General features: G+C 53.7%; 1 protein-coding gene across 21 annotated transcripts in view; it reads right to left on the bottom strand.

Moving 5' to 3' along the window:
- PGS1 (phosphatidylglycerophosphate synthase 1) overlaps positions 1-16,727 on the bottom strand; it is a 37,379-nt gene extending 20,652 nt beyond the window's left edge. For 7 of the 21 annotated variants that reach the window (XR_011467896.1, XR_011467897.1, XR_011467900.1 and 4 more), the window contains exons 1-6: positions 16,542-16,727; positions 7,507-7,696; positions 4,767-4,844; positions 3,079-3,178; positions 1,882-2,071; positions 1,069-1,247 (exon numbers count right to left, since the gene is read on the bottom strand). Coding sequence is in view for 5 of the 21 variants with exons in the window: in XM_070389189.1 (XP_070245290.1) it covers positions 1,069-1,247; positions 1,882-2,071; positions 3,079-3,178; positions 4,767-4,844; positions 7,507-7,696; positions 16,542-16,684 (880 nt within the window). In the remaining 16 variants the exon portion in view is untranslated. The remainder of the gene's footprint in view (positions 1-1,068; positions 1,248-1,881; positions 2,072-3,078; positions 3,179-4,766; positions 4,845-7,506; positions 7,697-16,541) is intronic. The other 14 variants (XR_011467902.1, XR_011467903.1, XR_011467906.1 and 11 more) reach the window with 3 other exon arrangements.
- Positions 16,728-23,147: the final 6,420 nt, after the last annotated feature.

The following is a 23,147-nucleotide window of genomic DNA, read 5'->3' as shown; positions in this document are numbered from 1 at the left end:
CAGACCTCACTGGAGCCGAGAGCCACAGAGCTTCTGAGCTCTGGAGTTGGGATCAGTGGCCCTGAGGGGGTGGCCATTTAGCAGGCTGCTTCCTGTAAGTGCAGGGCAGGTTCCTGGCTCATCCCATGGGTACCCAGACCCAATGCCCACAGTCCCACCTTCTCTGGCGACTCCCTCACCCGCAGAGCATGACGGATGGCCAGTGAGTCACATCATCTGTCTGGCTCCAAAGACAGAAGCAAAACAAAGCTCTGCCACCCAAGTCTCCTAAACCTGTGGCAAGGCCACCAGAAGCGTGCCCTCCTCACCCCCGGCCCGGGAGGCTGCAGAGCCCCGGCCCTACCTTTGCAAGGATGCAGCATCCCCTCTACAGGCCCTCCTTGCCCTCACCGCCCCGGCTGGGAGGCTGCAGGGCCAGGCCCTACCTTTATAAGGATGAACCAACCCCTCTAGAAGGCGCCCTCACCGCCCCGTCTACCTTTGTAGGGCCCCCTCTAGAGGGCGCCCTCCTCGCCCTCACCGCCCCAGCTGGGAGGCTGCAGGGCCAGGCCCTACCTTTGTAAGGACCCACCGTCCCCTCTAGAGGGCGCCCTCCTCGCCCTCACCACCTCCTTGCCCTCATCGCCCCCAGCTGGGAGGCTGCAGAGCCCGGCCCTACCTTGTAAGGACACACCGTCCCCTCTAGAGGGCGCCCTCCTCGCCCTCACCGCCCCGGCTGGGAGGCTGCAGGGCCTGCCCTACCTTTGTAAGGACGCACCGTCCCCTCTAGAGGGCGCCCTCACCGCCCCACCTGGGAGGCTGCAGGGCCTGCCCTACCTTTGCAAGGATGCACCATCCCCTCTACAGGCCCTCCTTGCGCTCACCGCCCCCAGCTGGGAGGCTGCAGGGCCCGGCCCTACCTTTGTAAGGACGCACCGTCCCCTCTAGAGGGCGCCCTCCTCGCCCTCATCACCCCGGCTGGGAGGCTGCAGGGCCCGGCCCTACCTTTGTAAGGACGCACCGTCCCCTCTAGAGGGCGCCCTCCTCGCCCTCATCACCCCGGCTGGGAGGCTGCAGGGCCTGCCCTACCTTTGTAAGGGTGCACCATCCCCTCGACCATCTGCACAGTGTCGTCCCCCTGCAGCTGCAGGGACACGTCCCCTACTGCGTCCACCAGCTCCGTGAAGAAGTCGGCGATCTCGGGACAGTCCTGCAAGAACACGTAGCGGTCCTGCCGGTTGGTGAAGTAGGAGTCACTCAGGTTTGCACTACAAGGAGGAAAGCGGCAGGTGAGGACTCAGGCGAGAGGGCGTGACAGCAGGTCCTGGGGAGCCCGTCTCAGGGTCAGTGGCAGGAGCAGGGGAGTGACCAACCCAGATCAGGACACAGCAGCAGCCAATCAACAAACAGCTAGTGAGCCCAGCCCCCTCACGAGAGGCGGGCCAGAGTGATATGGAGGAGACACCGCGGAGTGACTGCAAGCCCTGCCCATCACTGAACTGACCATCAAGAGGAGACATGGACGTTTACAGAGCCAAGGACCACTCAAGGCTCATCTCCAGGGTTCCCCAAAGGGCATGGCTTCCCACCCGGCCCTGTCCAAGTTACTCATCCACTGGGGTTTCTCCTGTTATCAACACAGAGTGCGGGAAAGACCTTGTCGGGTGACAGTGAGCACCAGGTGAGATGGCACGCGAAGGGCTCGCACAGGAACGAGCACGCAGTGAGGCCTCAGGGAGCCACGGCCAGTGTGCAGCTGTGCTTCGTGGCTTCCATGGCAGTCAGGGCCCCAGGAAGACGCCGAGAGCCAGGCAAGCAGACTGAACACGCGCTGGCAGGGCCTCGGGGGATGGACTCTCCCCTGCGCTCCGCTGGCTCCCGCCTGGGGGAGGAAGCCCTCACCCGCTGAGGATGACGTTGTTGTCGAAGAGGTACACCTTGATGTGCTGCAGGCCAATGGTCTCGTTGAAGCGCTCGGGGATGAGGAGCCGCAGAAGCCCGCGGAGGTTGGGCGTGTGGAACAGCGAGACGCGGACCTGTTCCGGAAACCTCTGCAGGAGCGGGAGCAGCATGGTGCGCGAGTTCTTCCTTCCTGAAGACGTGGGTGAGCAGGAGAGAAGGGACGGGAGAGTTGCGCCAGGAGAAACACGCAGCCTGCAGGGCAGGACTGCCCCCCGAGGGCCCGAGGGCAGGCCGCCAGGCGTGGGCCATTTCCAGCCAGAGGGGCCCCAGGACAGCTTCCACCTGGACACCCACAACCTCCCGGGGCAGGACCGAGCGGTCTGGGTAGCAGACATCTACTCTTCCAGCCACCCAGCACCTGTCCACCCACCCCCAACTCTCACACTCTGCTCGGGGCGAAGATGGCTCTGTCCACCCTGGCCTCACCCCAGCCGTAAAGGGGAGGCACCCAGGCCAGACCGGGCCAGTCAGCAGGCTCGGAAGCCCCGACAGAGCCCGAGGCAGGCAATGCAGGAGCCTCGGTCCGACCCGGAGGGAAGCAGGTGCTCTTCCGATGGACAAGACGCGGACTCGGGGGCTGCCAGAGGGCGCCCAGAGGAGCCAGGGAGGTGAAGCCAGCCCAAGGTCCAAGCCCCAAATCAAGGCCCACGCAAACCAGGGGGCGCCCAGAGGAGCCAGGGAGGTGAAGCCAGCCCAAGGTCCAAGCCCCAAATCAAGGCCCACAAAGGGGCGCCAGAGGCCAGGGAGGTGACCAGCCCAAGGTCAAACCAAATCAAGGCCCAGAGGGCCAGAGGAGCCAGGGAGGTGAAGCCAGCCCAAGGTCCAGGCCCCAAATCAAGGCCCACGCAAACCAGGTCAGATGCGTGGGAGTCAAAACAAATCTCTTTTCATGTATTTTTTTAAAATAAAAGTGTCCATATTTCTCAGGGGGAAAAACATTCCCTTTTTCTCAAAGTCATTTTCACTTAGACTTCAGGTCACTAAGCCACAAAAGGAATCCTGACAGGCCGTCCTGGCCCGTCCTAGACTGACTTCAAATAACCTTGCTCCTGGCTGAGCCTGGAGTGAAGCTTCACTCCTAAAACAGAGGCTCTGGACAAGGAAGAACCTGGGGGCCAGGGAGCGCATCAGACCTACCTCTCGAGCCCCTCGTGAAGTCCAAGAGGATGGACACCCTGAGGCCGGAAGGAAACTTCGCCTGGAGTGATTTTTCTAGAGTGCTTTCTAGGCAATCCACCTGCCAAGAAAAGAGCCGCAAGAACAGAAGTGAGAGCTGAAAAAACGGGTACGTGTTAATGAACCAACCTGTCAGCTAACGCCCCCACAGTCCTCTGCAAACACTCATGCACACATCTGCACACACACTCATGCACACACCATCCACACTTGCCCAGAAGCCAATGCTGTGAAACCTCTTCCCAAGGCCGCCGCCCCGGGCACAGTTAATTGGAAGACACGGTGTCTACAGCCCGGGCCAGGCAAGAAGAGGGCTCTGCGGGTCAGGGGCACGGTGCCCAAGGGTGTGGATGTCACTGCTCTTGAGAACACCTGCTAAGACACGAGCTCCCACACACGTTGCAACAGGTGATCCTCACAGGCACACAACAAACAGCGCCCCACACGTGGAGAACACTCAGTAAATATTTGCTGAACGAATGAATCCAAGACACAACCTGCCCACTGGCCACTCTCCATGGGCTGGACGTGGCATTCTTCTCCCGGGAGGACAAACAGGCTTCTCAAGCTGGCAGCTGACAGTACGTCCTGAAAGCGGGGCGGCCCCTTCCTCAGACAGGAGGGAGGGGATGGGGCTCTCCTGCCCCCGACCCTTCCCTTCGCCCTGTAACCACAACCCCGTCCTAGGGGTTTCTGAACAAGGACAAACCAAGAAACAACACTTGCTATGGGCAAGGGGCCCATCTTCTCCCTCAGAGTCGAAACCACCTGAGAACTCAGACAACACAATGACCTCGTTCACACTCACTCTGGCTCGTCCTGCAGGAACACCCCTAGCCCTGCACAACAGGTGACGTGTGCCCCTTCCCAACCCTGCCTGTCTCACTGGAGGGGACAAGTGAGGCACGACAGCAAGTCTAGGCAGGGACCCGGCACCCACCGCCAACCCTGGACGAAAGCAGCAGCGAGCCCGACCTGCATGCTGGCTCCTCTGTCTAACACAGGCTCAGAAAGCCTCTCTGTGAAGGACCAGAGAGTAAATATTTGGAGCTTTGCAGGCCAGATGGTCTCTGTCACAGTTACTCAGTTCTGCCACCACAGCAAGAACCCAGCCACAGACAAAACAAGAACGAGAGTGGCGATGGAGAGCGGTCCGCGTGCGAGCGCGGTCGCGTCTGGCTCTGTGGGTGAGAGTGGCTAGGCTCCAATAAAGCTTTATGTATGGACACAGAAATTTGAATTTCACGTGCTTTTATGCGGCACAATTACTACTCCTCTTTTGACTTTTTGCCCTACACTGAAAATGTGAAAACCAGCTTTAGCCCACAGGCCACAAACAGGTGGTGGCCAGATCTGGCCTGCGGGTCGCAGTTCCCAGAGCCCCGGCCTGGCAGAGCGACAGCCTGGGGCCCCCGTACAGGCCGAGGAGGACACGGGCCAGCGAGGCCAGAAGGCCCAGGATCACATCTCCCGACAACCCCAGCATCTGGGGCCACAAGAAAAATAGCTGGCCTGCAACGCTATTTTTGCAGGCCAAAAATAGCCAAAATGAGGCCAAGGAGGGTGGCTCTACCCCAACTCCACGGTGCCACATGGCCTGAGGTTTCAGGGTGACCCACTGCTGCCTCTAGGACTCCCCCAAACCTTACCAGTTCCTGTTCCAGAGGACCTATCCCCAGGTAGAGGGATGCCATCACGACCCGCCTCTTGGCTACTTTTATCTGCCCCTGAAGAGAAGAAACAATTCAAAATTCAGTCATTTGTTATGATTTTTTAAAAAGAAACATTTACTTTTATTTATTTGGCTGTGCCAGATCTCCAGCAGTGGCATGTGGGATCTTTTAACTGTTCCATGCAGGATCTAGGTCCCTGACCAGGGATCGAACCTGGGCCCCCTACATAGGTGTGCAGAGGTCTCAGGACCACCAGGGAAGTCCCTCACAGTCATCGTTTTCATATTCACTAAGGTATCGTCCTTTGATGCTGGAAAGAAAGAACACTCCAAACTGAACCACCCTGTATCTTCACCAATTAATATTTAAAGCAAGACCCAAATGTGTGTGGTAATCTCACAAATAAGGACCCACAACTCTAATTTAAAGTGCGCAGCCTGATAGTAAAGCATGAGCTACAAGATGTAAAGATAGACGTAAAGATAGTAAAGCCATGCTACAAGACGCAGCGCAGCCTCGAGAAGGAGGGAGGCCCGTGCACACGGCCTGAGGGAAGGTCCACAGCGCACCGCAGAGGCAGAAGCACATCGCTGAGCAGAGCACACAGCGGCTGCCTGTCAGCGCCCCACGCACACTATACGTGTGTGTGTGTGTCCCAGAGGCAGAGGCAGAGGAGGGAGTACGGGTGCAAACTTGCACTACACCCCCATCTGCACTAAGGTTTTATAGTGAGCACATAACACTTCTGAAATGCAGACAAACAGGTAGCTAGCTAGACACACCAACAGAACACTCAACATCCAAAGACGACGCCTCAGTTCAAACAGTTCAAACATCCTCTCCTGAGACCCGTTCCAGCTGCAGGAGGACACCAGACCCCTCTCAGGAGCTGAGCGGCCAGGCCCTAGAGGAGGTCAAAGGCAGGAAGAAGGGCAAGCTGGCGAGGGCACCCGGAGAGGCAGGACGCACACTCCAGCTTGCTTTGCCACGTGGCCCCCACGGCCTGCATGTCAACAGAGGAAGAGGGGTGTCTCGATGAGATAATACACCGGCACAACACCAGGAAAGGCTTATATGCGAGGAACAAACAAAGAACTTCCTATGTTTGCTGGTTCCTTCATTTTGTTATTTACTAGATGGCTGCTTGTGGGGAAAGTGAGTATGAAAACAGGCAAGAGGAGAACAAGTAAGGAGAAAGGTGATTTAGTTCGGGCGGCAAACGACAACAGACAACGCGACGGTCTGCTGTGACGCTGGGCCCTGTGGCACAAGCTCGGCCGAGATGAAGGCCTGGGCCCAGGCAGGCGCCACGCCGCGGTCTCCGGGAACACGGGCCACTCTGTCCCAGGAAGAAACACAACTGCTCCGCATGCAATGGGCCAGGGAACCTGCCACGACTCAGTGCAGGAGGCAGGAAATGGTGGCCTCGGCTTCCTCCCGGCCTGAGCCCTCCGGCCGGGCCGGGACTCGGCAGCCCCATTCACCCTGGGCAGATGAGGGCATGGCCCGTCTCCAGGCCAGGAGACCCCCACGGACAGCCTGTTGTTTCCCAGGAGTTGACTGGGACACCAAGACCAGCCTCCTTTGAAAAATCTGTTTCTTCAAGCCAAGCAGAGGACCAAGTAGGAGCAGAGTGAACAGTTTCAGCATCAGTTCTACACAAACAAGGACACACGGGAGAGTCGAGCAGAGCAAAGGGGCGGGGGAGTGTGTGCGCACGCACACACTCCATAATGGAATAAACTGGCAGGAGATTGAGATCTACAAAACAACAGGGCACAGGAGAAAAAAATATGCAAGCATTCAAATGAGCTGGTTTGCTGTGCAGAAAAAGGAAAGTCTACCTGTATGTCTTGTTATCTCCCAGCACTCCTCCTGACCGCACCATACCTTAACTCTAACATCATCGTCAATAGACTCAGAATCCACGTGAATAAAAGTTAATGAGCGCTGAATTACTTCATTCCAATTAGCAGCTTAACCACAAACAACTAGACATGACATGAACGCCTATGTAATGTACGAAAACCTGAAGCCCCTAAATGCAAAGATTAGCATATCTACCAGGAGATGGAAGGTACAAACTTTAGGTAGAATCACCAGAACCCTGAGACCTAAAACCAGATGCTCAGACTTCTCAGTTCTCTGTAAACGCTCTCCGCTGAACGAGAGAGCCACTGCCTACGTGTCAAATCCCACCCTGTAGGTCATGTGGGTCTCCATCTCTTGTCCACCATTGGAGCGACTGGGTTCTGGAGACGCTGCCACGGACCCCTAGGGGGTCTGCCCTGCCCTGACCAGAATGACGCTCGTCCCCCACACCCCTGCGCTGACGCGCAGCACAGACAGCCTCGGCAGGATGTGCCCGTGTGGCCCCCAAGCTCTCACTAAGCTCCCGGCTAGCCTCCCAGCTAGCCTCTGTTGCCAACACGGAACAGAGGGAATCAACCTGTCCATGAGAACCAACACTTGGGACCCGACCCTCACGGGGCCCCCACGCTCTGAGCTGTTCCACCTGAGACCTCCGCCATGCAGGGAGCCTCTGGTTATGGCGTGGCTCAGCCAGGTGTGAGCCTGACCCCTGACAGGCAGAGCTGAGCAGCCATCGAAAGCTTCTATGAAGGGTGTTTCGGCTCAGGGCTCACCCAACCTTATGCCCCCCCTCACCGAACCTCTAACCCCACACTTGAACCTCTATCCCTTAAACACGACTTACCTTCATAAGCTCAAAAAACTCTGCTGGGGAAGAAAGCACCCTGACATGAGAGCTGGAGACGCCAAACTCTGGAACCAGGTTTCTGATCCACTGGAAGCGATGCACGCCCTCCGCACACAGGCAGCACGGAGGCGAGGTGACCACAGGGACCGCAGGGGACAGGAGAGGGGCCAACAGCAGCCACGGTGACCTGGGGAGAGACACACAGTCCGTCACACACCTCAAAGACTTCCTCACAAGTCTCTCTCAGCTCCTGCGGGCAAATAAGGAAAAAAAATAATAATTTTTTCTTTTTGAGAACTTCAGATCTTCTAGACCATTTTAAGCGAGCTCTAGTCAAACCCTGCAAGAGTTTTTCTTCAGCCCCTATGAGTCAAGCAACTTAAGAAGTGCCAAAGCCTATAGATAAACCCCAAACTTTACGCTGATTGCAAACAAAAACTTAGAGCAGCCACAAGTAAACTCAGAAGGCCATCACCTGGTTTAATACTCCCAACAAACTCACCTGCAGAAAGCTGCCACAGGCCACCCAGAGCAAGGGCAGGTCTGGTCTCAGTCTGATGACTACAACCCAGACCCCTGGTTCTCTGATGAGATAAACAGCCTTTTATTCAGGGAAGGAACCAGGAAAAAAAAAATTAAGTTTTCTCTAATACTCAGCTTCCCAGGTGGCACTAGTGGTAAAGAACGTGCCTGCCAATGCAGGGAACGTTTAAGAGACATGGGTTTGATCCCTGGGTCAGAAAGATCCCCTGGAGAAGGAACTGGCAACCCATTCCAGTATTCTTGCCTGGGAAATCCCTTGGACCGAGGAGCATGGTGGGCTACAGTCCATGGGGTCACAAAGAGTCAGACACGACTGAAGCGACTGAGCACAGCACACACAGAAAGAAAAGCTGGAAGAGGCTGGGGGAGTGACCGTCTCATGAGGGGCCGCTGGTGATAACAACTGCCCTTTCACCACTGGACCCAGCCTCCCGGGGGGTCACACCCATCTCTGGCGGGCTCCACGCCACTGAGGCCAAGCCCGCAGTGAAGGGCCCCTGTCCGCGGAGCCTCATCCCTGTCTGGCTTCCAGCAAAGAGCAGCAGGAAAATACTCTTCAGCCTGTGACCTTCACCACGGCCTCACGAGAGACTCCAGGGAGAGGATGCTGAACACCCTGTGGCCTGCAGGGCCCAGATTCCAGGAAGATGATTTCACTCACTGTCTCCTGATAAAACACTGAATCTTCCCAGGGTTTGTGAATGTCCCTCCACACACACGCCAGATGGCCGGCAGCTGGGCTTCCCAGAAAGCCCACCGGGCTGTCACGGTGACTCACTGCCAAGAAAACTTTAGTCAACGGGTGGAAGGCACGGGCTCTGGACCCTGGGAAGCCAGGGTTCACCACCGGCCTCCGAGCAGAGGTCCCTTCCCACTGCCTCTGAGGAGGTGGGGACCACACTCCCAGGCATCGCTTGCTACACTTCTCCTCCAGCTTCCCTGTAAAGAGCAGCAAATGAAAGCCCTAGATGTGCAAACGCAGGGCTGCAGCCTCGATTTCCCAAAGCGGAGGCTGTCCTGCTGCTGCGCTCCAGGCCCCCTTCCAGAGCGGGGAGGGAGAGCCCTCAGTCCAGCGGAAAACCACGAGAACGGGAACATGCTCGACACTCAACGTGAAGCCCCAGAGGGGGCCTGAAGAGTCTAACGTGCGCGAAGTGGCTTCAGTCGTGTCCGCCTCTTTGAGACCCTCCGGACTGCAGCCCACCAGGCTCCTCTGTCCCTGGGATTCTCCAGCCAAGGATACTGGAGTGGGTTGCCATGGCTTCTTCCAGGGGATCTTCCCCACCCAAGGATCAAACCCACATCTCTTATGTCTCCTGCATTGGCAGGTGAGTTCTTTACCACTAGCACCACCTGGGAAGCCCCAGAAGTCTAATACTCAGGAATTAAATAGTCTGCTTGAGGTGGAAAACCCCTCAGTACCATTAGATCAACTCATCTCCCAGCCTCAGAGCACTTATATCACTCAGACCAGATAAAACAGATCCAGGGCGATACCTGTGCCCCAGGCCATGCAATCAGTCCCCCACGCTCTTCAGATGAGCCAACACACAGCGCCACTCCCAAAAAGCAAGATGAGGAAACACCTCTTTGCCACAGAGCAACCCAGGAGAAGGCAAGTGCCAACTTGGGCCTTAGTCCAAGTGGTCACGTGAGCACTGATGTTGTTCGGGGGAGGCACGGCCAGCCCAGGGCCTGCCGCCCACAAACCTGGTGGCCTCAGCAGCTTACACACCTGAAATCTAAGAACACAAAGGAAACCGCTAAGACTGATTCAGGAAAAGTCAAAATACACAAACAGCGCATGTGCTTCAAGTGATCACAGGCGAGCTGCCGATGCCTGAGCTGCTGGGGAAGCCTCACAACAACCCTCCCTTGAAAGGGGCTTTGATCGCCTGGTGGGATTCAGACAGGAAGTGCAGCGGGGGGCGGGGGGTTCCCAAGCCAGGACAGGTGTGTGCGAGGGAAAGAGGCAGGACTGCCAAAACCCACAGGCGCCAGAAAAACCCAGGAGGGGCTCAACAGGCAGTCCAGAGAAGACAGACGGTGAGCGCAGGGGGTTGAGGCCCTGCCACCCGCAAGAGGGGCTCAGCAGACCAGCCTGCCGGGGGCCACCATGGGCAGGTCTCGGGCCCGCCGGGCCGCTCTCCCGGGCAGCTCCTACGGGGCCAGGTTCCAAGCTCTGCTGAGGGCTTTTTCACCCTGTTTCCTGTTTAACCTGTATACTGACAGGTTTATTTTTGTTAGAGAGGAGAAGGAACTGAAAGCCAATTATGTTTCAGGGACTAATTGGTGGTGGAGACCCAACCCTTGAGAGGTAGCTTTACATTCCAAAGAGGAAGGTGCTTGGAAAAGGAGCACAGAGTTTAATAAAGGCCCCACAAGGTCAGCACAGGCAGGGGGAGCCACACCCAGGCCCCAGACCCTCAAAATCTAACTGCCGCCCTGCCACGGCAGAAGCAGCCAGCCCTCGGGGCGGGGACTGCGCAGGGGCCCACGTTCTCCGATCATCTCAGCCAGATCCCCCTGGGGGTGAGTTCTCGCTTTCCACAAGGGACTCCTGGGAATTTTCTCAGAAAAGGTCTCCCCCCGTGCCAGCCACAGCCCCTGCTGCACGCTAATCCCAGCCTCCAGGGGCCCCCACCACCTATACAAGCAATTCCCCCCACCCCAGGCAGCTGTCCCAGGTCAAAACCCTAATCCCCACGAGACAAGAGGAGGCAGGGAGCTGTGGTTACTCTACAAAGAAAGCAGAGCTGTCACACTAACCATTTAGAGAACTAGACCTTCACACACACAATTTCCACACCGAGCCCTGAGCTCCCCTGAATCATCTCTTTCTAGATACCATCGAACTCCCATTTCCAGTTACAGGGAGGAGGAAGTGGCAGGGGCTGGGGGGCCAGATAAGGCTGTGCCTCCCTCTCCTGCCCTGACTCCGAGTTGCAGGGGGGTTTAGAGGACAGGGCTCGGGCCAGAGCAAGGGCGCACCCTGGAACTCAAACTCAGGCAAGCTTAACAGCTTCGCTACAGCCCTCAGCTACAAACAATGCAAAACAATCCTCAGCTCACAATTCTGAAAGTGAGATGGGAGAGCAACCTCTCCACAGGGCGGTTCTAGCCAAAACCCACAGGACACCTGGCTCAGGGAGACGGTCAGCCTCGTGACGGAGGACTTCCTGTGGAACCTGCAGACTAATTCTCTGAGCTGGGGAGTGCTCTGGGGCTAAGCTGAGGACCCCTGACCTGGGGCCACTCCCTCCACCCAGAGAGGGGCCTGGGGTAGGAGGATGTGGGGGCGACTAGGCAGGCACATAAGTATGAAGCAGGGCAGCGGGGAAGAGAGGGAGGCTTCTTCCCAGCCTCTCCAAGAGGAATCCACACCTGACCCGCCGTGACGCTCTTGTCCGTGGACGGGCCTGCCATTAGAGCAAGGAGGGCAGAACCCTGCCTGGCTGTCCTAGACAGGACGGTGCACCACGCTGATTCATGAGAGGTACCGGACGGCAGCAGGGCGGACGGCAACAGGATCAGGGCTCAGAGGAGCCAGCAGAACCGAGAGAGAGGGGGCAGAAGAGCGGTTGAGACGCCATCAACACCCCTTTGTGCAAAGGAAGCCCGGAGAAACGGGAGAAGGCATTTCTCCTTTGTGTGGGAGGACCGGAGTTTTCCATTCCACCAAACATTCTGAAACTGCACGCGCTCCGGGGGGAGAGCTCACACGTGCTGCCTCCCCCCTTGACCAGGGGAGAACTCACACGTAGTGCCTCCCGCCTTGACCAGGACGCAAGGCAGTGCGCCTGGAGGTCCGACCAAGCCCTCACACGTCCTCACAGGGACCTCGGAGGGGCCAAGGAAAGCTGACGCCCGAGAATCCCGCCTGGGTCTGCACCTCACCTCCATCAGGGCACCCGCAGAGGACACTGGGGCTCCCTGGGGGCCGCAGCGGTGCCACCCACTACCTGTGGACATGAGGAAGCAGGCCAGCCTCCTAGGGGCTCTGCAAAACAAGGGCTGTGGGGCTCTGAAGAAAAAAGGGGGGTACCGGAGGACTGTCTCCTACACCAACCACAAACCCACCATGGACAGCAGAGGGGCTCTGTCCCCTGTAGCAGGCAAGGGCACCTAAGTGTCCCGCACTCAGGGTCGGGGTCTGAATGTCCACAAACTCTCCGGGAACTGTACGATAAGATTCGTGGTACACATGCTGTGGCTTGGGTCCCACCCAAATCGGTACAAAACGACAAGAAAAAGAAAGAAGCTTTTAAAAGAAACAGAACTCTGGAATGCCATTATTTTCAGAAACTGCTTTTTAAGAAACCCCCACCCCACCCCCGTCACACACACTTAAACGTAAAGAGGTGAAGTGATGAGAAAAGAGCAACAGTCATAACACTTCCTGAGAAAGGCTCGAGAAACTACACGAGAAACTACACCAAGGGACCAGACTTCCTGCAGCCCTGGCAGCAGGCGGCCCTTCCTGACTAACGCAAGCCCTAACCCCACACAAGGGAAATGAGTGTGAATTCCCGTAGGTCACTTCAGAAGCCCAACGGCCGCTGCACTCCTCCAAGAAGTCCGGCACCGGGCCGGGGCTGCCAGCGTGAGGTTACACACGGCCCCGGTGACCCTATTCTTGGCTTTCCAGAAGAAAAGTCGATTACATCGAGGGGCCACAGACCTAGTGCAGACTTCTGACCCTGACGCTCCTTGGGAGCCACGGGCTCCCGGCAGGCTCTGCCGAGAACCACTCACACGTGCTACTAATCCACACAGCTTCAACCAGCCTGACTTCCCTCAATCGGCTTGACTTCCCGGCAGCTTTGAAAACAACTCGTTTACATTACTCAGATCACTTGTTTACCACGGGATTATCTATCAGAATGCTTCAATCCCGGGCTCGTTTCTATCCATCCACAAGTACACAGCTGGCTGACCAGCCTAATTCATCACCAGCAGCAATGTGATCAGAAGGTACTCTGGTTAATAGGATCTCAATAAAGCTACCATTTAAAGGTTAGTCAGCTGCAAATCTTAATTTAGTTCTCTACAAGATCTAATTTGAATTATTTGGGGAAATCATGCTTTGATTCTAAATGTCCTCCCTCCCCCCACCCATTCTACAATAACCAAGAGATGGCTCTACTGAACTCTAATGAGTAAGGGGGAACTGGGAAAATTCAGAGAAAAAGTAATTTCTGGAAATCTGGTGGTCCCTCAGAGTGGAAACCACTAAGAAGTTGAACAAGAGTAGGTTGAGCTGGCATTACAAGGTAAAAAAAAAAAAAAAAAAATCAATAAAAAGAACAGTTTGCTGGTGACACTGCCCTCTGACAACTCAGCAAAGTCAGGACACCCCACCCCCACAACACCTCCACCCCCCACATACATGCACGCGTACACACACCTAGAATAAACAGACCTTGGGTTTCAAAAATAAAGACTTTTCTACATATAGCTCAAACTGAAAATAGCTTTTAAAAAAGAAAAAGGAGACCACAGAGAAAATATCTCCTTGTATGGCAGGCAAGCTCGCTTAGGAGCTAAGGCCCTCCTGACACAGCTCCGGCTAGGTCTCATCTGCTCCAAATAACAAGCCGGTTCTGACTAGTCCGAGGACGCCAAGAAACTTCCCCAAGTTTGTCTCCCTCTCCGGGGCAACCAACCTGCCAGTCACCTGAACAGGGAGTGCCTCCACTTGGACCCACCTGGATGCTAACTGACTGCCCTGACCTCACCTTATCATCACCCCCTGACCCGGCCCTCTTTCCCACTCCCTGTCTCGGTGAAGCGTGCCACCATCCCTGTGGTTGCCCCAGTCAGAAACATGAGCTGCCTCCTCAGCAACCCCCCCACGGCTGACTCCAATCCAACCCCCTCACCTCTTCCCGAAAGCAAGCCCCACCCCCTTGGGCCGAGACCAGTTAGCCAGAGAAACTGCACGGGGTCTCTCAGAGCGAGCGTCCCCAGGGCTTGGCCCAGCTTCCCTCTCTCCCTCCCGTCCCTCTTCCGTACCCAGCTGGCTCCTGGCAACAGCCTGAGGACCTGTGGGACCTCAGAGCTGCCCTCCACTGCTGTCCCCACCCGCCTATGAGAACATCACTCACTATCCTCCGGTGAACACCGGCTCCCACTTCCCCACTTGGCCCCCTTCCACACGCCTCGAAGACACAGCTCCAAGACCAGCACCACCCGGAAGCCTCCGTGACTTCCAGCTGTGCTTCGGTGCTGCCATGACCCTTCCTACCTTACTTTACTATCACTACTGTCTGTTTATGGGTCTGAGCACCTTGAAGGTGGCGCTCTGTATTTCTGTTTCCTTGGAACCTAACACAGGCACAGCAGTGCTCTATACATGCAGGCTGAATAAGTGAGTGAATCCAGCTGTCCACGATGAGTCAGATGCTTGCTCAAGAGAAAAACAACAGTATTTCCCGATCACTAATTAGAATTAGTTTTAAGTAGAGTTCTCTGTCACTATGGCTGTCTCTTTAACTAAAAGGAAACAACTGCAGTAAAGAACTGTTCCCTCTCACCACTCCCCTTTCTAGCCACAAGGAATCACCAGGCACTCCAACAGTTGAGTCAGACTGGCAAGCTAAAATCTAAAATAATGTTAAGTTCATGACTACACAGAATTATTATCAATGAATCAATGATCAGAGTTACAAGAAAGCACATCATTCGGGGAATGAGGAATTGGGAGGTGCAACTGAACAATGGAGAAGAAACGAAAGTCAGCAGCCACTAGAGGTGAGTGGCCATAGAGACATGAGTAATGCCAAACACCCAAGCCACAGAGAGCAGAAAAAAATCTGCAAACTGAGTAAGACAAAGAAAGGGTCAGAAATCCACAGTACTGTAGTAGTATCGCTCAAAGTGTGTATCCCCCACCCTAGCACAGGTATCATAAGACCAAAATTTCGGGCAATTGTGTTTCTGTGATTTAACTGGGTTCCTGGTTTAACTGCCGACCCACGGAAACAAGTCTCTCAACTTAATCAATAAGAAATATGGAGCCACAACACTGGCAGCCACTGAAGCTATTTACAAAAGACCTTAAAAAGTCAATTTAGACCATCGCCACTGCCACACTAACCCCTTCCCCCCACCCCACCCCCACACACAACCACTCAAGAGAAATGTCTATCTTAGAAGAATTTGTGGCTATTGCCCCAACATCTTTTAGTAATCAATTCCAATGTTAAACAATGATTAATCATGAAGTGTTTTCTTGTACAGTTTAAATATATACAAGGGAAATGACAAAATGGCCTAAACATCTCGTCCTTCAGAGCCTTTTTTCAAACTTTAAACCAAATTTCTTAGTGGGTTGAGGTCAGGACATAGAAGTCATTTGACTTGACTATCCACTGGAGTGAACAGGTCTTTGTTAAGTACCAATTACAGAAAAGGGAGGCCACCTCTTCTATACACCACTCCCATTAGGTTCACTGATGTAAAATTTAAAGCTGTTCAGATCGGTAAGCTTCCAGGAGTTTCAACCTGTGCTGATTCTATCACAAAAACTTCCTCTAAATCAAACTTTTAACTTTTTGCTGAAAATCTTCCAACGTCACCCAATATGAAGCAAGCTCCTTTCCATACCTAGAATCAGCACTGGACTGGACCACAGATCTACCAAATGCCAGAAGGTCAAATTTCACCCAAGTAGCAGATAAAAATCTAAGATAGGTGCAACCTCTAGGAAAGGATGCAATTCTACGTTTGTTTGTTTGTTTTCTTAAAAAATAAGTGTAAAGCTCGAGTCTCTTTAACAAAAAAACTGTGCACAGATTTTTTTTTTTTTTTTAATATTAGCAACAGCAGCAGGCCTCTTAGGTCAACATGTTCTTGGTAAATGTTTACTTTTAAAAATCACTGCCTGGGAGAATTGCTTCAAAGCCTCCTTCACCACTTTCATAAGTCACTTCAGTACTTTTCCAGAACACAGGCCCTTTGCAAAGTGTAAAAAGGGTTTCGAGTGGTTCCTCTTCCCTTGCCGGAGTGTTCCTGACTCAGGATTGCTTCACAGCCCTCTGGCAGGATGTGAGAAACGCTGCATGCACAGAATCCCAGCAGGGCTGATTCACTCTCGCCAAGTCACCCCCGCAGCTAGGATTATTTAAGGAAAAGACCCCTCCGGACTCAAGCAGTGTCTCTCGCGGACACTCTCCAACACTCACACCCTGGGGCCCAAAGAAAAGCACGAACCCAGCACCCCACCCCAAACCACCCCCCGCCAAGAGTGCACACACAGGAGTCTCTTCGCTCCAGCGTACGCAGACCGGGGTCGGGCTCGCCCATCGCAGCTCCGGGCAGGCCCAGCCGATCTCGCTCGCGGGGCCCCCGTTCCCCCGGAAGGCTGGCGGCAAAGTGGGGCCGGGCGGGCCCGCGCGGGGGACACGGAGGTCTCGCCGCCACGCCAGGGGGCTTGGGGTCCGGGTCGGGGGGAAGCGGGCGCGCCTGCAGCCCCGCAGCCCTCTCACCTCCTGCGCCGGCGGTCCGGGTTCCTGCCGAGGCGGTCGGACAGGCGCCCCAGGAGCGCAGCCAGCCCGGGGCGGCCAGGCAGAAGGCCCAGCAGCCGCCTCCAGAACACCGGCCCAGCCGCCGCAGCCGCCGCCGCCGCCATGGAGACTCGCCGCTTCCGCTTCCGGCGCGCGAGAACTTTATTGACAACCGTGCGCGCAGACAGCGGCCGCGCGCGCGAGCCCGGAGCGCCGGCGGGCCCGCCCCTCGGCTTCGGTTTCCTGCCAGGTGGGCACAGGTGTGCTCCGAGCTGGAGCCAGGCCGTGGGAGAGCAGAGGGCGGGCCTCAGCATCCGCTGACTCGGCCTCGATACCGGACAGGGGGTGGAGAGTAGTAGGGGGACATCACCTGTCCAGGTCCCGTGACCGAGTTCAGGCTGGACTTGAGAGGCCGAGCCCCGCCTCCAAGTATTGGGTAAGATGTCCAGAAGGGGGTGACCCGTTGACTTACCCCAGCACACTGAGAACGGAAAAATCCCCACCAGACCCAGGCAGGACGATGTTTCACCTGGTCAGCTCCAGGCCTGCAGCTCGAGGACACAGAGCGGCTCACCCAGTCTAGGTGCAGGAAAGACACCTCTATGAGCCCAAATGCATACACACGTCATAACCTCCCTCTGGGAACTACGGCCCCATGGCCAAAGAAGCTGAAGGAGCTCATCCCTATAGCCAAGAACATTTCTCATCAGTCATTTCAGTCACAGTCGTGTCCGACTCTTTGCCACCCCATGGACTGCAGCATGCCAGTTCTCCCTATCCATCACCAACTCCCGGAGTTTACTCAAATGCATGTCCGTCGAGTTGGTGATGCCATCCAACCATCTCATCCTCTGTCGTCCCCTTCTCCTCCCACCTTCAATCTTTCCCAGCATCAGGGTCTTTTCAAGTGAGTCAGCTCTTCACATCAGGTGGCCAAAGTATTGGAGTTTCAGCATCAGTCCTTCCAATGAACACCCAGGACTGATCTCCTTTAGAATGGACTGGTTTGATCTCCTTGCAGTCCAAGGGACTCTTGAGAGTCTTCTCCAACACCACAGTTCAAAAGCGTCAATTCTTCGGCGCGCAGCTTTCTTTATAGTCCATATATGACTACTGGGAAAACATAGCCTTGACTAGATGGACCTTTGTTGGCAAAGTAATGTCTCTGCTTTTTAATATGCTGTCTAGGTTGGTCATAATTTTTCTTCCAAGGAACACGCATCTTTTAATCTCATGACTGCAGTCACCATTGCAGTGATTTTGGAGCCCCCAAAAATAAAGTCTGCCACTGTTTCCACTGTTTCCCCATCTATTTGCCATGAAGTGATGCCATGATCTTAGTTTTCTGAATGTTGAGTTTTAAGACAACTTTTTCACTCTCTTCTTTCACTTTCATAAAGAGGCTCTTTAGTTCCTCTTCACTTTCTGCCATAAGGGTGGTGTCATCTGCATATCTGAGGTTATTGATATTTCTTCCGGCAATCCTGATTCCAGCTTGTGCTTCTTCCAGCCCAGCGTTTCTCATGATGTACTCTGCATAGAAGTTAAATAAGCAGGGTGACAATATACAGCCTTGACGTACTCCTTTTCCTATTTGCAACCAGTCTGTTGTTCCATGTCCAGTTCTAACTGTTGCTTCCTGACCTGCATACAGGTTTCTCAGAGGCAGGTCAGGTGGTCTGGTGTTCCCATCTCTTTCAGAATTTTCCACAGTTTATTGTGATCCACACAGTCAAAGGCCTTGGCATAGTCAATAAGCAGAAATAGATGTTTTTCTGGAACTCTCTTGCTTTTTCCATGATCCAGCAGATGTTGGCAATTTGATCTCTGGTTGCTCTGCCTTTTCTAAAACCAGCTTGAACATCAGGAAGTTCACGGTTCACATATTGCTGAAGCCTGGCTTGGAGAATTTTGAGCATTACTTTACTAGCGTGTGAGATGAGTGCAATTGTGCGGTAGTTTGAGCATTCTTTGGCATTGCCTTTCTTTGGGATTGGAATGAAAATGTTCCTTTAGTATCTCTAATTTTCTTGAAGAGATCTCTAGTCTTTCAGATTCTATTGTTTTCCTCTATTTCTTTGCACTGATCACTGAGGAAGGCTTTCTTATCTCTCCTTGCTATTCTTTGGAACTCTGCATTCAGATGGGTATAGCTTTCCTTTTCTCCTTTGCTGATTTTAAGATGATAATGGGTGGGACTTCCTGGGTGTCACAATGGATAGAAATCCACCTGCCAATATAGGGGACATGAGTTCAATCCCTGGTACGGGAAGATTACACATGCCACAGCAGCTTCTAAGCCCATTGGCTGCAACAAGTGCAGCCCAACCACCTGGAGCCTGTGCTCCACAAGGAGAAGGCCGCTGCACTGAGAAGCTCAGGCACTGCAAGGAAGACACCCACCCCCTCCCCCAGCAACAACTAGAGAAAGCCCACGCAAAGCAAGAAGACCCAGCGTGGCCAAAATAAATAAATACATTTTAAAGAAAAGTTAAATGATAACTTCATCTGTAACAAGTGTTTCCTTGGCAGAACCCACATAGGCTGGGAACTGGAAACTGGAAAAGCTGTTGGAGATGATGATATCCTCTTTATTCCAGGGGAGGTGTTGTGTGGTTAAAAGAATATAGACACAAAATGGATACAAAAGAATATGGATGCAAAATATTCTGAATTCTGCTTTCATCAAATTATCCTGAAGAAATAAATTACACATTCTCTACAAAAACGTTCATCTCAACTTTATTTATATCAAAAGTGTGAAAGTGTTCAACAGTGGGGAAGTTAGTTAAATAATGGTACATCATCATGTTGGAAGACCATGCATTCATTCTAAAAGTATGTTCTAGAAGAACAGTTAAAAGGAGTCCCCTGGCAGTCCAGTGGTTAGGACTCCATGCTTTCACTGCTGTGGCTCTGGGGTTCAATCCCTGGTTGGGAATTAAGATTCAAGCCAGTTCCCCATGCCATTCAGTGCAGCAACCGCAAAAAGAAGAATGATTAATGAAATTAAGTGTAAAATCCAAATTTCAAAGAGTAGTACGGAGCGTATGCCATTCTGTTAAAAATTGGGAAAAGAGTGTGTGTACAAACAGACTGAAAGTAAATTACACCAAAATGTTAACATTGGTTATTTGGTGCTATTTAAGGTTTTCCAGATTGTTTACAATCAATGAGTATTTCAGATTTTCATTTTTTCCCTTAAGTTTCAGATAGCTTTACAAATACAGGGTGGAATTTGATTCAGCTCTTCCAAGTTAGAAGTGGTGAATCATCAAATTGCCTAATTTCCAGGAACTCGAATGAAACTATCCTTTGCTTGGTTCCACTTTTGCTCAGTGCCTCGCACAGAGTAGTTGCAGTCAAGTTGCCAAATGGCCACACCATGATGCAGGGCAATGAGTACCACGCAGACCACAGGAGCATCCTGACCATCGGGAGAAGAGCTGGCAGTTTCTTTTGACATGTGATTCTTCACTGAGTGAGGTATTAAGTGATAAACAACAGGAGTACCTCCCCACTGTGAACTTCTGATCTAAAGTAAGCTATAGAAGCACACAGAGATATCCACAGTACGGTCAGTTAAACTAAGGAGTATTTACATTAAGCATAAACAGCAAGCAATGACCTCAGTCCTTTCTGAAGCCACACACGGAGAGCCTCTGGCCTTCGTGGCTACTTTGAAACAGAGCTACAACCAGAATGAGGCAACTACGATTTTGCCCTCCAACATGCACATTGAGAGGTTGCAAAAATTTTAGGTAATGGTTTTAAGGGATTGAGCAATTTTTTACATGGTTACATTTTTCCATGGTGACAGGACAAACACTGCTTCCCCCAAGAGGTCTCGTCTGGTCTTGTTAGGGAGGATGAATAGAGGAGATAAGTCATGCTCAGCTAATACAGGTGCCCAAGTCTGCCTGGTAGTGCCCCAAGCTACTTGGAGGACAAGCAGTCTGGGCAGACACAAGGGCAGCTGCAAGTCACACCTTGATGACCTCGGGCAAGAAAGCATCTGTCCTCTGAAAACCCCCAGGTGTCTCGGAAGCCCATATGCTGAGTCTCCCTCCCTGACCTCCTGTGCTCACCCACTGCCTTCTGGTTAGTCTGCTCGCTGCTTCCCAAACAGGAGGTGCCAGGGCAAGAAAGACAGGGTTGATGGACTGATGACCGAGATCGTGTCTTCCCAAACGGAAAAGGAAATCCATTCATGAAAAGGAGAGTTGACGTCAAGGAGTGGTGGGCTGCCGCCCCTGATAGCGGGGCTGCTCTTGCAGGCAGGAAACACCAGGAAATCCTGAGCCAAGGACCCGTGCCTCACTGTCTGTGATTCACTCCCTGAGCCGAAAATCATGCCAGTGCAAGAGGAAGGCCCCTCCCTCTTGGTGGTGAGGGGCCAACTTGCTTGGTGAGTGAGGGTCTCTCCCAAACACAGGGCTACTGCAAACTCAAGAGCCAGCCCAGCTGGCCGGCCAGCCCATCAGTGATGAGAAACGCTCCTAGGTTAGTTTGACATGGGGTCTGATTGCCTGTTTCTGAGGAGCACACTCAAGTTTTGTGCAGCGTTGGTGCAAGGATGGCATGAAACCCTGGGACCACTGCCTCCATTCCTCCACCTGGGGACTGCCCGGCCTCACCAGCCTGGCCTTTTTACAACACTTCAAACTCCCCAGCACATGTTGCTGCCTTAGGATCTGTCCTCCACCTCCCACCCCGGAGCTTGTCCAAAGGTCACTTCCCTTAGAAGTAAGTGCCCGGCCCCCCCCACCCTATAACAGGACTTTTTTTTTTCTTTCTATTAAGAACTGTGATCTAATCCTATTTATTGGTGGATTGCTGTGTCTTTTGTCTCCCTGCCCCCCTTAAAGCCCGGCACTGAGCACCCAGAACAGGACCTAGCACAGGAAGCGGCTGGTTCACTCATACTTGACAAACGCACGGAGGGTAGGAGCTGTGAGCCCTGGAGCCTCCGCAGCAGGAGGAAATGGGGGCGACCGCGGCTTGGCCCCCAGGGATTTTACTGACCTGCTGCCACAGATCACTTTGCAAACCTGGCACCTCAGAGACCCCCCGAGGTCTCCCTTCCAGCCACCAGCCCTTCTCTTGCCTTCATTTTCCCTGGGGTGTGCTCTCCCCACTGAGCTGTTACTCTGATCTTTCCCAGACCCTGATACTCTAATTTTTTTAAATTATTATTTATTTTTGGCTGTGCTGGGTCTTCATTGCTGTGCATGGACTTGACTTGCGGTACACGGGCTTCTCTTTGCAGTGGCTTCTCGTTGCAGAGCACAGGCTCTAGAGCGTGCGGGCTTCGGTAGTCGTGGCTTGGGGAGCCCTTGATACTCTTCCTCCCCAAAGTTAAGACCTGACCCCCGTCCTCCCTGGCATGAGACAGGCTTCTGTCCCCCCAGAGCAGGAGTTGCCAAATGTTTTCTTAAAAGGCTTAATGGTAAATACTGAAGGCCAGATGATTTCAGTGGCATGTACTCAAGTCTGGTGCAAAAGCCACAAGCAAAACAAACCAATGAGGTTGTATTTTCAATAAAACTTTATTTACAAAAGCATACTGCCAGCTCTGCACCATAGTATCCCAATGTCTGCTTCAGAAAACAGCTTTTCCCTGTATTGTAGCCATGGACCTGGCAGAGGCTCCACAGGGCCTGTAGGGCCCTAAGAGAAGAGGTCTTCTGGCACCTAGGGTCTGAGTCGGTTGGAATTGCGGGTGGTGAGGGACAAATTGTCCAAGCCACTGAGTTCAAACCATCAACCTTGCTGACAGGGGTGGGGATGTGGTCAAGATTCTTGCATCTATCATTTAAACTTTTCAGTGTCGAAGATCTTGTCATCTGCAAAACAAAACACCTATTGCTCAATGGCTCTCTCTCACCACAAAGAGGGCCAGGATAATCTGGCATTTCATCAACAAGAAGCCAGAACCCAAATTTCTGGAAATGCCTCCTGGGCAAAGCATGCCGGTTTGTTTCTCTGTCCCGGTGAGAGATAAATGCAGCTCTCAGCTTCAGGGGAATCTCAGCCTTTTGTGGTGTGGCAGGCAGCCAGCGCCACCCCAACCAGGAGCTGGAGGCCTCCTCGTGATCCAGCAGCCCAGCCCGTGGGGAAACACAGTGGCCGGTGGCCAGTTACGTCCCAGGGAATCCCAGGATCCCCGGGCCCCACTTGGGTGGTGGAGGTGAGCTGCTGGGGGGCTCCCTGGAGGAACCCCACCTTCCCTGCTTCTCCCTGCTCAGTCCGCATGGTACAAGAGGCTAGGTGAGCTCCAGGGCTGGCAGCAGAGTCTCCAGCAGGACAAGTCTTCTTGTTGAGATGAGACGAAGTCAGACCAGGCTCCAGCAGGTGAGAGATGAGGCTTCAGACGCCCAGGCCCAGGCTTGATTTATATTCAGCCTCCTGGAATTTAGGAAAGATGCTCAAAGGAAATCCCCCGAAGTCAATCGCCCTTCTCGCCCCTTAGCCTAGAGAGGTGGGAGGACACAGGCCAGGTGGACGTGCCACCTCCGTGCCTGTAGCTCTTGGCAGGGAGAGGAGTGTGGGGACGGCAGTCATCCTGGGAGGTGAGCTATGCAGAGC

The sequence above is a fragment of the Bos mutus genome, chromosome 19 (assembly GCF_027580195.1).
Source record: "Bos mutus isolate GX-2022 chromosome 19, NWIPB_WYAK_1.1, whole genome shotgun sequence".
In the NCBI taxonomy this organism is placed as follows: Eukaryota; Metazoa; Chordata; class Mammalia; order Artiodactyla; family Bovidae; genus Bos; species Bos mutus.
Note: the sequence above shows the minus strand (reverse complement) of the source record. Positions and strands in the feature narration are given on the sequence as shown.